This window comes from Anser brachyrhynchus (assembly GCF_964034855.1).
Source record: "Anser brachyrhynchus genome assembly, chromosome: 1".
In the NCBI taxonomy this organism is placed as follows: Eukaryota; Metazoa; Chordata; class Aves; order Anseriformes; family Anatidae; genus Anser; species Anser brachyrhynchus.
In genome coordinates, this window is record NC_137694.1 from 130,534,887 (window position 1) to 130,547,886 (window position 13,000).

General features: G+C 42.7%; 1 protein-coding gene across 3 annotated transcripts in view; it reads right to left on the reverse strand.

Moving 5' to 3' along the window:
• Positions 1-2,896: 2,896 nt before the first annotated feature.
• The window catches only part of REPS2 (RALBP1 associated Eps domain containing 2), a 96,287-nt gene continuing 86,183 nt past the window's right edge, over positions 2,897-13,000 (reverse strand). For all 3 annotated transcript variants that reach the window (XM_080575797.1, XM_080575796.1, XM_080575798.1), the window contains exons 16-18: positions 11,525-11,670; positions 9,337-9,442; positions 2,897-7,691 (exon numbers count right to left, since the gene is read on the reverse strand). In XM_080575797.1, coding sequence (XP_080431923.1) covers positions 7,623-7,691; positions 9,337-9,442; positions 11,525-11,670 — 321 coding nt within the window. In that variant the 3' untranslated portion in view covers positions 2,897-7,622. The remainder of the gene's footprint in view (positions 7,692-9,336; positions 9,443-11,524; positions 11,671-13,000) is intronic.

The window sequence follows — 13,000 nt, forward strand, 5'->3', positions numbered from 1 at the left end:
GTGATAAAAAATGCATATTGAATAATCAATGGCAAATGGAAAGCAAAGCAGAAACTTAAAATATATTATGTAAAAAAAGTTTGCATGAAGCTGCTACTGCTGAGAGCATATCACAGGTACACCCCTGTGTCCATTTAGAGAAGATGGAAATGCTGCGGTGAGAAGGGATGCCCATGTCATCCTGCCTGCAGCAGCTCGTGCATTTAGGTGCCAGGGATGCCAGAAGAGATCCCAGTCTGTCAGCCGCAGCTGCAGTCTCCAGGAATCTGCGTCCCGAAACGCTGCTGCCAGCCTCAGGGCCCTCCCCTTTTCCTCCAATGCTTTTCGGCACTGCCCCACGCAGTGACATCTGGAGCAACAGCTCTGCGTGGTCTGCGTTAGCGTGGGTGTGCCTCTCAGATATTATTCCCCTAACTTTTCGCAAATTCTGTCAAACAGCCCTGGGTTTCTGTGCTCAGAGCCCGCGCTGAGCGCAGGTTTCCACAGAGGGTTTCAATAGAGGGCCTGCAGAGCTGGCAGGCCACAGCGAGACACCCGGATGAACTGCACCCTGCTGACACATCATGAAGCGCCCTGTGCTCCACCACCTGCAGCCTTGGCCACCTCCCTGCATCACCAAACCAGAGCAAAGCCATAACCCGGCTAAAGGAGAGCAGGCCAAGCCTCCTGGGCTGGGGGCTGGGGCAGAAGCAGCCTGTGTCTGTGCTCTGCCCAGCCTACCCAGCTCATGCATGCCTTGTATCAGACTGCCAAAGGCGTTATCACTGACTAAATGTACCCTAACTCTGTGACAGACAGCACGAACTGCTTAATCCTTTAAGTGACCCTGGAACAAAATGACTTGTACATCAATTGGCAGTCCTACACGTAAGCCTCCTGATGGTGAGGTGCTCAGCAGAGCTTTTTAAGTACGTTACTCTGCTGTGTGGGGCTGGAGAAAGGTGGTGGAGAAGCAGCGACTTCTCCGCTACCTCAGAAGCATGATTATTTCACCTGCTCCCAAGTGATGTTTTCCCTTCATCCTGCTCCCACCAGTATCAGGGACTGGGCCTACTGCCTCCGTTTCCTGTTTTCTTCTTGCCAGACCCTTCATGCTGTGCCGTCACAGGGTTGGATGTGCTGTCCCTGCTCCACTACTGCTCTTCTCCACGGGGCAAGGTCCTGGTGGAGGGCCTGTGGCAGAGAGAAGTTACCTGCACATTTTCTCTTTTGCATGTTTCATTGAAAAACAGCACAGTGATGAGCAAGTTCTTTACACAAACCGAGGACACGAAGTAAAATTGACATATCCTGTGATGTATGGAAGCAGTCTAAGGAACCCCCTCCCTCACTCCCATGAAAAACGGGCCAGACGCAATATATATCCTTGATCTTGTCTAGCCCATCACATTTCTGATGCATAAAGCATCCTCAAAATGTCCTCTGATAAGACATTCCCCCTAGCTTGTGCTACTTAATTTACCAATCAATAAATGTAAATCAATTTGGGATTTAACTGGGAATACAGATGTGGCACTTACCAGAATATCTACTGGATTAACACAACTGGGACACAGCTAATGCCACTGCTTCCAGACGTGCCCAAAACGGTGTGTGCTGTGGGAATACCTGGGACTCGCGAGCATACTGCAACCTGGCCTCACATACCCAAGGCCTCCTGCTCCGCAGTGCATTTGTTTGAGGGCATGGGGTGCCCAGGAGGCTGGCAGGGAAGGTGAAACAGGAGGAGTGATGAAAGAGCTCTGGCCCAGCTATGGGCTACAGATCACCAAGGGGTCTGTTCATTTGTTAATTTTCCTTTATTCTGCTTTGCCACATAATCCGTGTGAGCATATAGTCTTATCACGCACACTTGTGAGGCAGTGTTGCCTTAAAAACAGTGAAAGGATCAAAAAGAAGGTCTTTGAGCTTCTTATATTTCTTTTCTTTCCCATTTCCACTAAGAATTATTTTTCTAGAGCAGGAAGATGCATCTTTTATTTTTTAAGATTATTGGAAACATGAAACCAAACATGAAGAGTCAACCTGGAATTGCATGAAGGCACCCCAGAGTACCATACAATTGTAAAAATTAAGAATGGAAAAGCCATCTAAATCCATCCTGCTGCCAATGCTGAATAGCTCCCTACAGGATATTTACAAGTTTTTAGTGCCTTGGCCTTGTGCCTCACGTGCACTAGAGACATACTTCCAGGGCAATAAATCATCTCTTGTCATGGCTTAATGCTGTAAAAATTAATTTATCACTAATTATTTCCTCTTTTAAAGCCCTGCTCTTTGGATAGCTGGGACGTAATTCTTGAAAATCACGCTAGTTAGAGAGTAGAAATGCACCATCCCCTCCAGCTCCCTGCCCATAAAGGCCAGCTCTTCAAATGCTTTTCTTTTCCCCATTTATTTTCAGCTCTCGTAGTTGATGGGCCACCCTTGGGACCCACCTGGCAGCCTCGGGGACAGAAAACAATGATCACTGGGGTGCTGGTGGACAACAACTTGGGTCCTCTCACTGCTCCTGCTTGGGCACCTCCAGGCCAAGGGTTTGGGGTGCCCACGGGAAGGACTCTTCCTTTGTGCTTATGCCATCTAGGTTAGAGAAGGGTGTACCTCTTCAGGTTTATCATGGAGCTAAGCCTGAATTCTGACAAAGTGAGGCCTGACAAAGTAAAGATGAAGTATTGACTTAACTGAAACCTACGGAAATGTGATTTCACTTTAAATAAGTCTCTATTCGTCTCTCTCTCACGTACACACAATCCCAGCCTAAGTGATTTCATCTTTCATAGTTGAAGGTCAGCCATCGCAACCCCGTATTTTTTCCATAGTGAGTCACACTTACTATCCTCCTGTCAGATCTGCACAATCGACATCCTAAATAAAAACCACAAAAGCGAGAGAATTTGAAGTTATTGGACGTTTTTATTTTAATGTAGCACCCAGTTCCATATCACATACATTTTCCAAAATTAGATGGGCATAGTATAGAGCACTATACATTTTGCAGCTTACCACATGGATGTTCTGCAGCTGTGAAAACAAATTGCTTAAATCTGGCTATCTACTTTATAAGTTAAAATTCAAATATATAATAGCCTCTGGGTATTTTTTTAGATTAACAATGATAATGCTCGCAATACGATTTTTACATCAAAAAAATCAATAACAGAGTAAAACATAATGCGTGTGTCCATAGCACATTATCAAGAAGATAACTGGAAAAAGCTTCAAAATACATTTCTTCTCAGAGGTACTACATCATTTGGATTTTTGTTTGCTGAAAAAATACTTTTACTCTTTAGTCAATAAAATATGTCTTCACTAGGGCCTCTTTCCCGTCTGACTTTCATAACACTGCGTATTTTCTTGTCAAGGACTGTGTGCGCTGAGGGCCAAAGGGCTGATGGTGCTGGAAAACTGACACCCCTCAACCCCTGGCTAGAAACTTCTCGACTGTCTTTCTCCTGTCCTGGAAGCCCAGGTGGGAGGAAAGCAGCTTATGTACCAGCGAAAGGTGATTTCCATATCATGTCCATCCTAAATGCTTCCTGTGAAGACTTCTGACCCCAGCCATCCCGGTGGGGCCATTTTACGGCGCGAGTCGTCATCGCCCTGGCTGGTTAGCCCTGACAGCATCAAGCAGTGTATGCCTGGATGAAAGCTGAACGAGTTCCTCTCCCCAGTGTGGCTGCAGAGTTCCCAGCAGCAAAACCACTGCCTCGTACATAGGAGCACTTTGGAGACAATCTGCTAAGTTAAGAAGGGTATTTGCTGACTTAACGACAGGGCTGGATCCACTACATCATTCACATTTCTGCTACATCAGCAGAACTCTCTGGAAGAGAGAATGGAAAACTCTCTGGGAAGAGGTGATAATGTTTCCTCTGCATCTAGTATTAATTTAATAACTCGGAGAAGGACATTGATTGTTAAGGATTAATGTTTGTTCACAGGCCGTTTGTTTGAACAAGTAGAAACTGCTCACCTCGCTTAATTACTAGGTTATTGTTTATATTTAAAGGCTCAAGTAAAGATGGCTTGATCTACAAAGGCAACCATTCACTGCACTTAGCTGGGCATTTTTCTTCTTTCAGCACTGAACTACCACATATTGAAACAAATCTCTCATAGAAAGGTATCAGATGTAACAAACATGAAGAGATCTATAAAGAAATACATGATCAAAAGGAAGATATGTGAGTGCACACATATACATACACAGTCTCATACCATGGAAAATCCTTATCTGGGCTGTAAGCAAGAGCCTGTTTAAGACCCTGCTCTGCCTAGTCTTGTCTTGTGGACAAAACTGTTTAATTATCCAAACAAATAGCTGCAGGAAAGCAAAGACTTAGAAAGGGACACCAGGCTCACGGTCAGCACATCCTCTCAGACACGAGGAAGCCATGTTCTAGCTTCTGTCCCCAGTTACCATTCCTTGCTGGAGATCCTCTGCTCTGCACAAATGCTTGCAGAAACTGTGAATCAAGGAAAGCAAGACTTGGTGCATGGGATACTGCTCTTGCTTCCTGGTTGGGCTCCCAGGTCTTAGTTGCTGTTCTGGGCCAGGCATGTCAGGGGCTTAAAGTTGATCAGTCTCCCAGAGCCCACAGAAGTGCCCTAAACACTGAGGAATCTCCTTCTGCCAGATGTTCTGCCTCAGGTCTAGAAGCACCCTAGTTGCTCCCATCTGAAGTTCCACAAAGTAAAGTCTCTTCAAGAGTGAAGAGAATCATCAAGAAGTGATGATTTCTCTGTACCCACATTTTTTTCCCAATGATTTTTTTTTTTTGACAAAATCTGTAATACTGGATTTAGATGTGAATTTTGACCTGTCAGGCTCTGTTAATAGTAGCCATGTACATGGCCACATGGAGCATCTGCCAGAAACAGAGCTTCCTTATGGTTTCTCCTCTCCTTCTCAAAATGGTAACAGCTTCCCAAGAGCAGACACTTTATCATTTTGGATGGGATATGCACAAATGCTTAAGTACTGAGACATACAGAAGAACAATTTCATGCAGGATATGTATAACACAGCACTTCTCCTTGAATGTCTTGGTTTAGTATCATCATCATAGCCAATACTACACCAAACAGATTACAAATTAACTCACTTTCTAGGCCTTGAAGCTAAGTATGGAATTTGATTACACCCCTCAAAGTGCAACCTCAGTGATAGTCACATTTTAAATTTATTAACTCCGGTGGTAGACTAACAACTAAGCATTTCTTTGTCGGTAACCAGGTATTTTAGGTTGAACGAACACCTGTACCTTAAAAAGGAAACATCTGAAAAGGACATACAGAACAGACTTTTCCACTCTTTCTTTGAACGCCATCTATTCAATGAATAACCTGAGTGAAATAAACGGGGTCTTCCTCTAGTGTGGTCTTCCACCAAACATAAGAAAGTCACTCACTGCCTTAAAATCACAACATGCATATTTCTTTGTAATCATTGAAAAGCATTCCTTAAAAATCACATAGAAAAAACAAAAGGTGCCAGATGATTATTTCCAATTGAGTAGCAGGTGTTTATTAACCAAATGACAATGCAAGAACTAAAAAGCAAACAAAGAAAGAGCACTTAACATCCTTAAAAACTCAGGAACGACTCAGTGTTAAGAACATACGAAATAAATGACGATAACTTCTGAACAGCACCACTGATAGCGCAAGGACAGTAGCTCTTCTGCAGCTTCCTGGAAGTTTGCAGCTTTCACATTTTGTCATTGATGAAGAATGATCATCTGACTCCAGCTATGCCAACAGTCACACACAAAAAAGTTCCAAACCCAGAGAAATGGCTGTTGCTCGTTCACACACTGACATTTAGATGAATTGAAAGCAGTGCATTACAAAAACAATTTTTGTTAACAATTCTGCAAATGCTTCTTTTCACCTTTAGACCTCTGGATCCACATACCACATCCATATCCCTTTCAGCAAAAGTAACCCGTTTTCTCAACACTTTAAACATTCCTGTTGACGTCATTCTTACTTATCTCCCAACAAAACTTTTGGCTGCTTCCACGTCCTCTGATACCTCACTGCAGCCATGCCATGACACAGCCTGAATGGAGGCCAACAAGCTATTTTAAACCTATTTCTCCTTCCTCTCTACCCCAGAGACGTCCTAAAGCTACTGTGAGGAGGCATCAGACAAAAAATGGTAAAAACAATCAAAAAACAACAACAAAAAACCCTCCTGCACAGTTTTTGCAAGGTGTATACTCAGGTCATTGAGCAACAGGATACAACGGGATACAAAACATGCAGCATCATGTTTAAGATGGATAACAAGTAGGTGAACTTTCCCAGCAGTGAAGCAATCATCATACCCATGAAGGGAGCAGGGGTGATAGTATGTCTGAGGTTGTCCAGCATAACAGTATTGGCCCAAGAAATAAACCAATGTTGCTTAGACAGCTTCCATTGCAAGAACTGAGACCGAAGCCAATGACCACTGCCTCCACGGAAAAAAATCCCAGAGAGTTCAGTTGGCTTTGGACCAGACCCAGGTAAAAAAAAAATAATAATAATTTGTGCTTCTTCACTTGGAAAAACAGATGAGCATTAGCAGCTTCATCCTATCAATATCATCTCCAGTGAGGTGCAAAGGAACCTTAATGAAAGCCTGCTTTAGAAGGCAATTATTTCCTTCAAACGTTTTATAACTTCATATGTAGCAGTTTTGCTATCTTGCTTCTATTGGAAATACAGTTCTTGTACACATCCTTAACACAAATCAGCAGCCATTAAGACAACAAAGCAGACTAATATAAATATACTTAGAACAGCTTTTGCAAAAATGCCCGGAATGCATTTTTAACACCTTGTTAGAAATATGCTGTTGGTTTAAAAAAAAAAAAAAAAAGAGTTATGCAGAGACACTGGCAATCGCAAGTGATCAAACATTGGTGACAGGAAAGAGTTATAGCTCAAAAACAGTATTTTTTTTTGTAATTTCCAAAATAATACAATTTTAATATTTTTTTACTGTTCTCTCTTATGATATGTAACTTATAAAATACAAGTTCTCTAACATTAAAATACATCCGTGATTGAATAATAAACAGTGCTAAGAAAATAATTATCTTACACGTGATTGCTGATAAAGACTGTATGTCTGGTGACTTTTACTCCTCTTGTACGTTCAATCCACGGGTCTCTACCATCTTACAGGAATCGGTATCAACCGGGAACCCACCACAAAGGATGAGTTTTAAATTTAAGCAAGACTTCAGGAATGATGTACCTCTCAAGAACCGGGACAGGAAGTGTTGCAAGAATATGTATAAATCGGGAATTCTTTACATAAATAAAATACTCTTAGGTTACTCATTTCAGTGGTAGACCGCATTTACATGTCAGGCTGGGAAAAGGGAGGGAAGGGGGCAGACACCCCCCTCCCAGGCAGAAATATCCGACAGTTTGATATTTGCTTTCTGTACCTTCTTCATCTGCAAAGGCAAGCAGGCACGGCAGGGTGCAGAGGAGACGCGACAAGCCTGTCACCTCACTGCAGTCACCTCGGCGGACGCTCCGCGCAGCTGCTCCGTGCCACAGTCGTAGCAAGGCTCTTGATGCACGAGCTCTGCTGCTGCTGCACGCCCCGCCGGGGGTCACAAGACGGTTACGGGACGTAGCTGCTCCAGCTGCGTTTCCAAGGCAATTCGCTCCTTGTGGACCTCCTGGAGGACGCAGAGAGACGTGCCCTAACTTTTTTGGCACTTGCACGCACCACACTGCACCACTGAAGAGCAAAGCACTGGTGCTGAGCTGCCCAGGGGCTTGGGGCTCTGCTCTTGCACTAACTCTCCTTGCTGTCCTGAAACATTACCACACAGCCACCCCCCACAGCAGTCCTTGTAGCAGGGCGACAGGGAGGTTCAACTACTTGCTCAGGCAATCACAGAGAGGACCGGTCCTACATCAGCCAGGGGAATGGCTTGGGATGCAGAGAAACAGCTGGAATTCAGCACTTTTACCAAAGAAAACTAACCAGTTTATTTTCAAATCGCATTTCCCTCAAAACTACTTTCTGAGAATTTTTGGTTCCTACAACCAAACTCTTTCATTTTGCAAATGTACAAGATCTGGCCACTCGGAGATGAAACAGCCTTTGCAGTCTGCCTCTTTGGCAGCCCTGGCAGGGAGAGCATCAGCCTGGGTCAGAAACCGACTGTAATGGTTTTGGGGATCTGGGATTTGGGGAAAGCCTCTCCTGGTCTTGAGGCTGTCCCTGCTCTGAGACCTGGCTCCTGCTGATGTCCCATCGAAGAGCTGGGCTGATTCCCCAAGCCTTCGGTGCCCTCAGCAGCGGGCAGGCCTCCACCCTGTGCTCCCCTCGCGTCAGGGCAAGCTCACGGAGCCTGAGACATGCCCATAATGTCTGCTGGCTCCTGTAAGAACAAGGCCCTGCTTCAGCAGAAAGTTTCCAGGCAGCAATACGACTTGAAGGACAAGTTCAGTTTTCCGCTCTTCTATGAACTTAAATCTCTCCATCTTTCCACGGTCCTACAGGTAAAATGCAGGGAATACCAGAGGTCTATTTTGTGAAGGGACTGGAAATTAAGCACACTGAAGATAGCGTATGGAAGAAAACCAGACTATAGCTACACTGAGCTAACTAATGATGGCAATGTGCTGTCATCAAAAGCTTTCATCTCCATGCTTATTCCAATCACTGTCCTATATTTTGCTATGATTTCAGAACAGAGCATCCACTCTCCATTACTCTTGGGAGATCCCTGAAAGCTAGCTAAAAAATAATATATATTAAGTTGAACATAAACAGACTTTCATCCTGACCGGAGAAAAAGTGCAACTGAGGGTTCACCTCCCTTTTCAGACAAGCGTGTTCATAATATGCTAGGAAGAAAAAGCTGTAGCAGATGAAAAGCTGAAGTTGGTACTATCTTTGAACTGAGACAACAGAAAAAACAGAACTGGTTTTTATAAGAAAGTAGCTCCTTGAGAACATGTTTAAAGACAAGTCAACAGACAACACTAAAAATCAGTATTAGATGTTCACAAAAAGAGCATGGCTTAGCCAGTCCGTGTACACCAGAAGACAGCTATGTAGCACAACTGATCAGCAGACAAGAAAGCTACACCTTGAGTTGCTCTTCTGCACTGGGTGATACCATCAGATTACCCAAACTTTTCAGAAAGACAAGATTCCTCCTTCAGACTTTAACTGCCAATGGAGCTGTACGCACACAGGTTGTAACTTTTCCTAGAAAGTCTCATTCTAGCCACGCATACAGTGTAGTTATTCTCCTCCAGAAACCGACTGCAGGGAGCTTTGTCACTGATTTTCAGTGTGTTCCTTACCTTCAGCTGCTGCTGGAGCTCACTGTTCAACCTGGCGAGCACAGCATTGGCTTCTTTGTTTTTTCGTATAGCAGTCTGAATAGCCCTTTTCTGCTTGGAAGACGGTCTGCCAGACAGATAAATACAAAACATTTCAATTAAGAGCCGCAATGGTGGCTGATGCCAGAAGACCAGCCGCCCATTTTGTGCGTCTATACTCTATACACACTGGACTACATTTCAAAGACAAGGTACAAACTACACATTTATGAAAGGAAAAACCTAACACTAAAATAAGATGACTGAATCAGGTGGGCTATTTGAAAGTAAAATGGCCATGCTTGTTAATCTGAATGACAGAAACATTTTAGGCTGTCTCACTTATTTTAAAATCACTGCAGTTGGATTCAGCTTAAGAATAATCCTTGCATAGCTGTACTTATTGCAGTATCTGTCCTTCAGCTGTTTTCAGACACTTGTAGAATTTAAAATTCAGGAGTGGCTAAAAGAAAATGTAAAAATCATTCTATTCAGAAAGAAACGACATCTGCATGAAAATGCTGTCTCAGATTTTTCAAGGCACTGCTGATTCTGATATTGCTTCGCTTAAAAAAAAAAAAGATTAATTTTCTTTTTCAAAACAGTCACTTTCACTGAAACCACCTGATGTCACAAACAGAAACAGGCAGATGACTTATGAAATTGCCTCATCTCTTTTGCTGCTTAAATAAAAGATTTCTCTCTTCTTCTTATTACGACTCCACAGCCCATGGTGATTGGTGTGGAGGAAACTGCAGTCAGGCAGATGGGTACAAAAACTGCCAACTTAGTACATAAGGACCAACTGCTCTAAGAGACAGAGGTAGCGAGAGAATAAAAGGAAAAAAAAGTATAGAAAATACTGGCTGGATATCCAAGCCCTTTTTCATATACATTATTTTAAAGTTTTACATGAAGCATCAAAAGCTATTTAGTGACAAATTTAACCTAAACCAGATGTCCTATTCAAATAAGGTCCATAATGGTACACAGTCCCCATTAGCTCTTTCTCTTAACAGAGCTGATGACACTGATCTTTGCAAGAGTCTGCTTCACAGCACGGTCTGGTCTTTATGCTATTATCTTCCAGTGAACTGTCAGTTTTTGCTTCAAATCACTCTCCGCAGACTATAAAGTAATAATTACAGGGAAAAAAACAAACAAACAAGGAATTACAACCCCATGGTCATTTAAACATTTCAGGAAAGATACAGACAGGACAGGATTAAGTTGAGATGTTAACAAATGCTATTATCTGTTCTTTGAACCACTATGGAATATGCACTCCCAAAGCACAAAATAGCACTTTAAAGGCATCCTAGGAGTCTTATGATTTATTCTAATCTCCATTTATGCAGCACAGATTCAGTCTGCTGACAAACAGTTTGCCAAGAACTGCTCAACTGATTTGGGCATCTTGGTTTTGTTTCAGATTGAACCAGAGGTCTTTGCAAGGCTTTGGGTGAAGGCAGGCTATAATGTTTGCACATTGTTTTGGTTGAGGGAGATGTACAGACCCAAAAGAGCTTCCAGTACCTTCACTTACTATTTATACAGCCCCTTCAGCACTGCTATTAAATAAACATATACCGAAATCCTACAGGTCTTTGTTGCTGACAGCTTCAACAGCTGTATTTATGAGAACAAACAACACATGTTGGGTTTGGCAATTATTGGATTGTCACAAGTGGTCTATGGCTTACACCAGCAGCAAGCTCATTCCTAACCTTCCTTGCGATGAAGAAATATCACATGGGTATGACCAATATCAAGCATTTCATGACTCAGTTTCCTGGGCACTGAATTGGTTCTATCTGTCCAAACGCATGAGCAAAATTCCAGATTTGTGCAAAGATTTGTGCAAAAACACACACCCACAGAGCTAAAAGGAGTTGTGATAGAGATGTTGATTGAACAGCAAGGCTTGCTCTTCAGACATGTCTACTAGGTGCAGAGGCAGGACAAAGCAGTACCTTTTCAAGAGGCTTACTGACTTATCGTCACTATAAACTTATCCTGCACTGGACTGGACAGATGTAGATTTCAGAGACCTGCATCTTGTGAAGTATTCCCCAAACCAGAACTATTAAGCACAAAATTATGCAAAGAGCAAACCCTGCCACATCAGATTTCATGGCGCAGTTTGTCACGTGTGGTACAAGTTGTTTACTTTTGGACTGGGAGGTGAGGCTTGACTGCTGGCAAGGAAGAAGTCACGTTTATAGTGGGAGAAAGCTCGGGGGTCTCCAGCCCCTGCGTCTCCGTCCGAAGCTTCCTGCGGGCGGGTTTGGAGGGCGGCTGAACGAGAACAACCTCCTGCAAGGGAGAAGCACAGCAAAGTTAAGTCAGGCCATGTGTGTCCAGTCACTAGGCTGGGGAGTGCTTGTGACACAGAAATTGCTGACATCTGGCCTAAGGTTTCATAATTTAAAGTGGTACAGGGCTTAATTTAAATTTGGTAATAGCCTCTCGGGTTTTTGACTTTGTTCGAAGAAACAATAACTCCTACAACCCCTTAACGAATGAAACAATTACGCTAGAGTTTTGTCTTCACCTGGACGACAGGCTCCTCAGCACTGGATTGCATAGGTCTGCATTTGGGGAGGGGGTATGAATGGATGTACTAGCCCCCAGTTGGCTCAAAAACATTAGGACCACCGCAAGACTTATTTTTAATTATGCTCATAATTGGTAAGGATCAATCACTTGCATCACAGCTTCTACCTCAGTCCCTTACCCACCTGGCACGCAGCCTCTTCCTTCTCATCCCCTACTCTCTTACATGAAGCAACACAGAAACGAGCTTAGAAAGACAGTTTTAAAATCACCCATGCAAAATTAACATGTTGAAAGCGTGGAAGTCCGGTTATTTCTCTTGATAAGTTACATCGAAAAGAGAGTCTGGTCTGCAGGTAAAACAAAAAGTCTTAATGCCTTTAATGAAGAAGTGTTTTCATTCTTTTAAATTAAGACATCCTTCCTTTTGCAATGTGAAGTGGTTTTAAAGTTTTATATCTGTTTTAATACTGAAATATAAATGCGTGACTTTCAGTGCATTTTATTATTAGGGCTCTTCTACAAGTGACATAACTATTACTGCCCCATTTCATGAATGGGAAAGTTAAGACTTGAAACACTGAAGTGATATGACAAAGGTTACACATTTAGTGTCACAGTCAAGACCAGAGATCAAATTTTACTATCACTTGCAGAGTGTATGTTACTGGGTCAGACTGTTTGTGCTACTGGGTCACTATTTTGGCCAACTGTTAATAAAACAAGAAAAAAATTAAACAAGGACGCATTTAATGACCGAGCAATCATAAGAAAAAGAACTGTGGTAAACAGCCTGACTCAGCAGAAGAGGCTACTATGACTGACACAGTATGAAAAAAATTTAAGACCATCAATAGTTAGAATTACAAGGATTAAAATTATTAGAGGAATTAGAATTATAAGGAGACAAGGGGTTTAGAAGTTAAAAACATTTCTGCCATTACTTTAAAAGCAATTTAAAATATTAGAAGATCTTTTAATCAGGACATCAGCACTGCATAGGTCTCAGATAATACTGTGTTCTGAAATCCTACAGCTCCCTGCAAACTCACAATGCAAGGTACTTGTGCATGCATTCAACACCTACAAA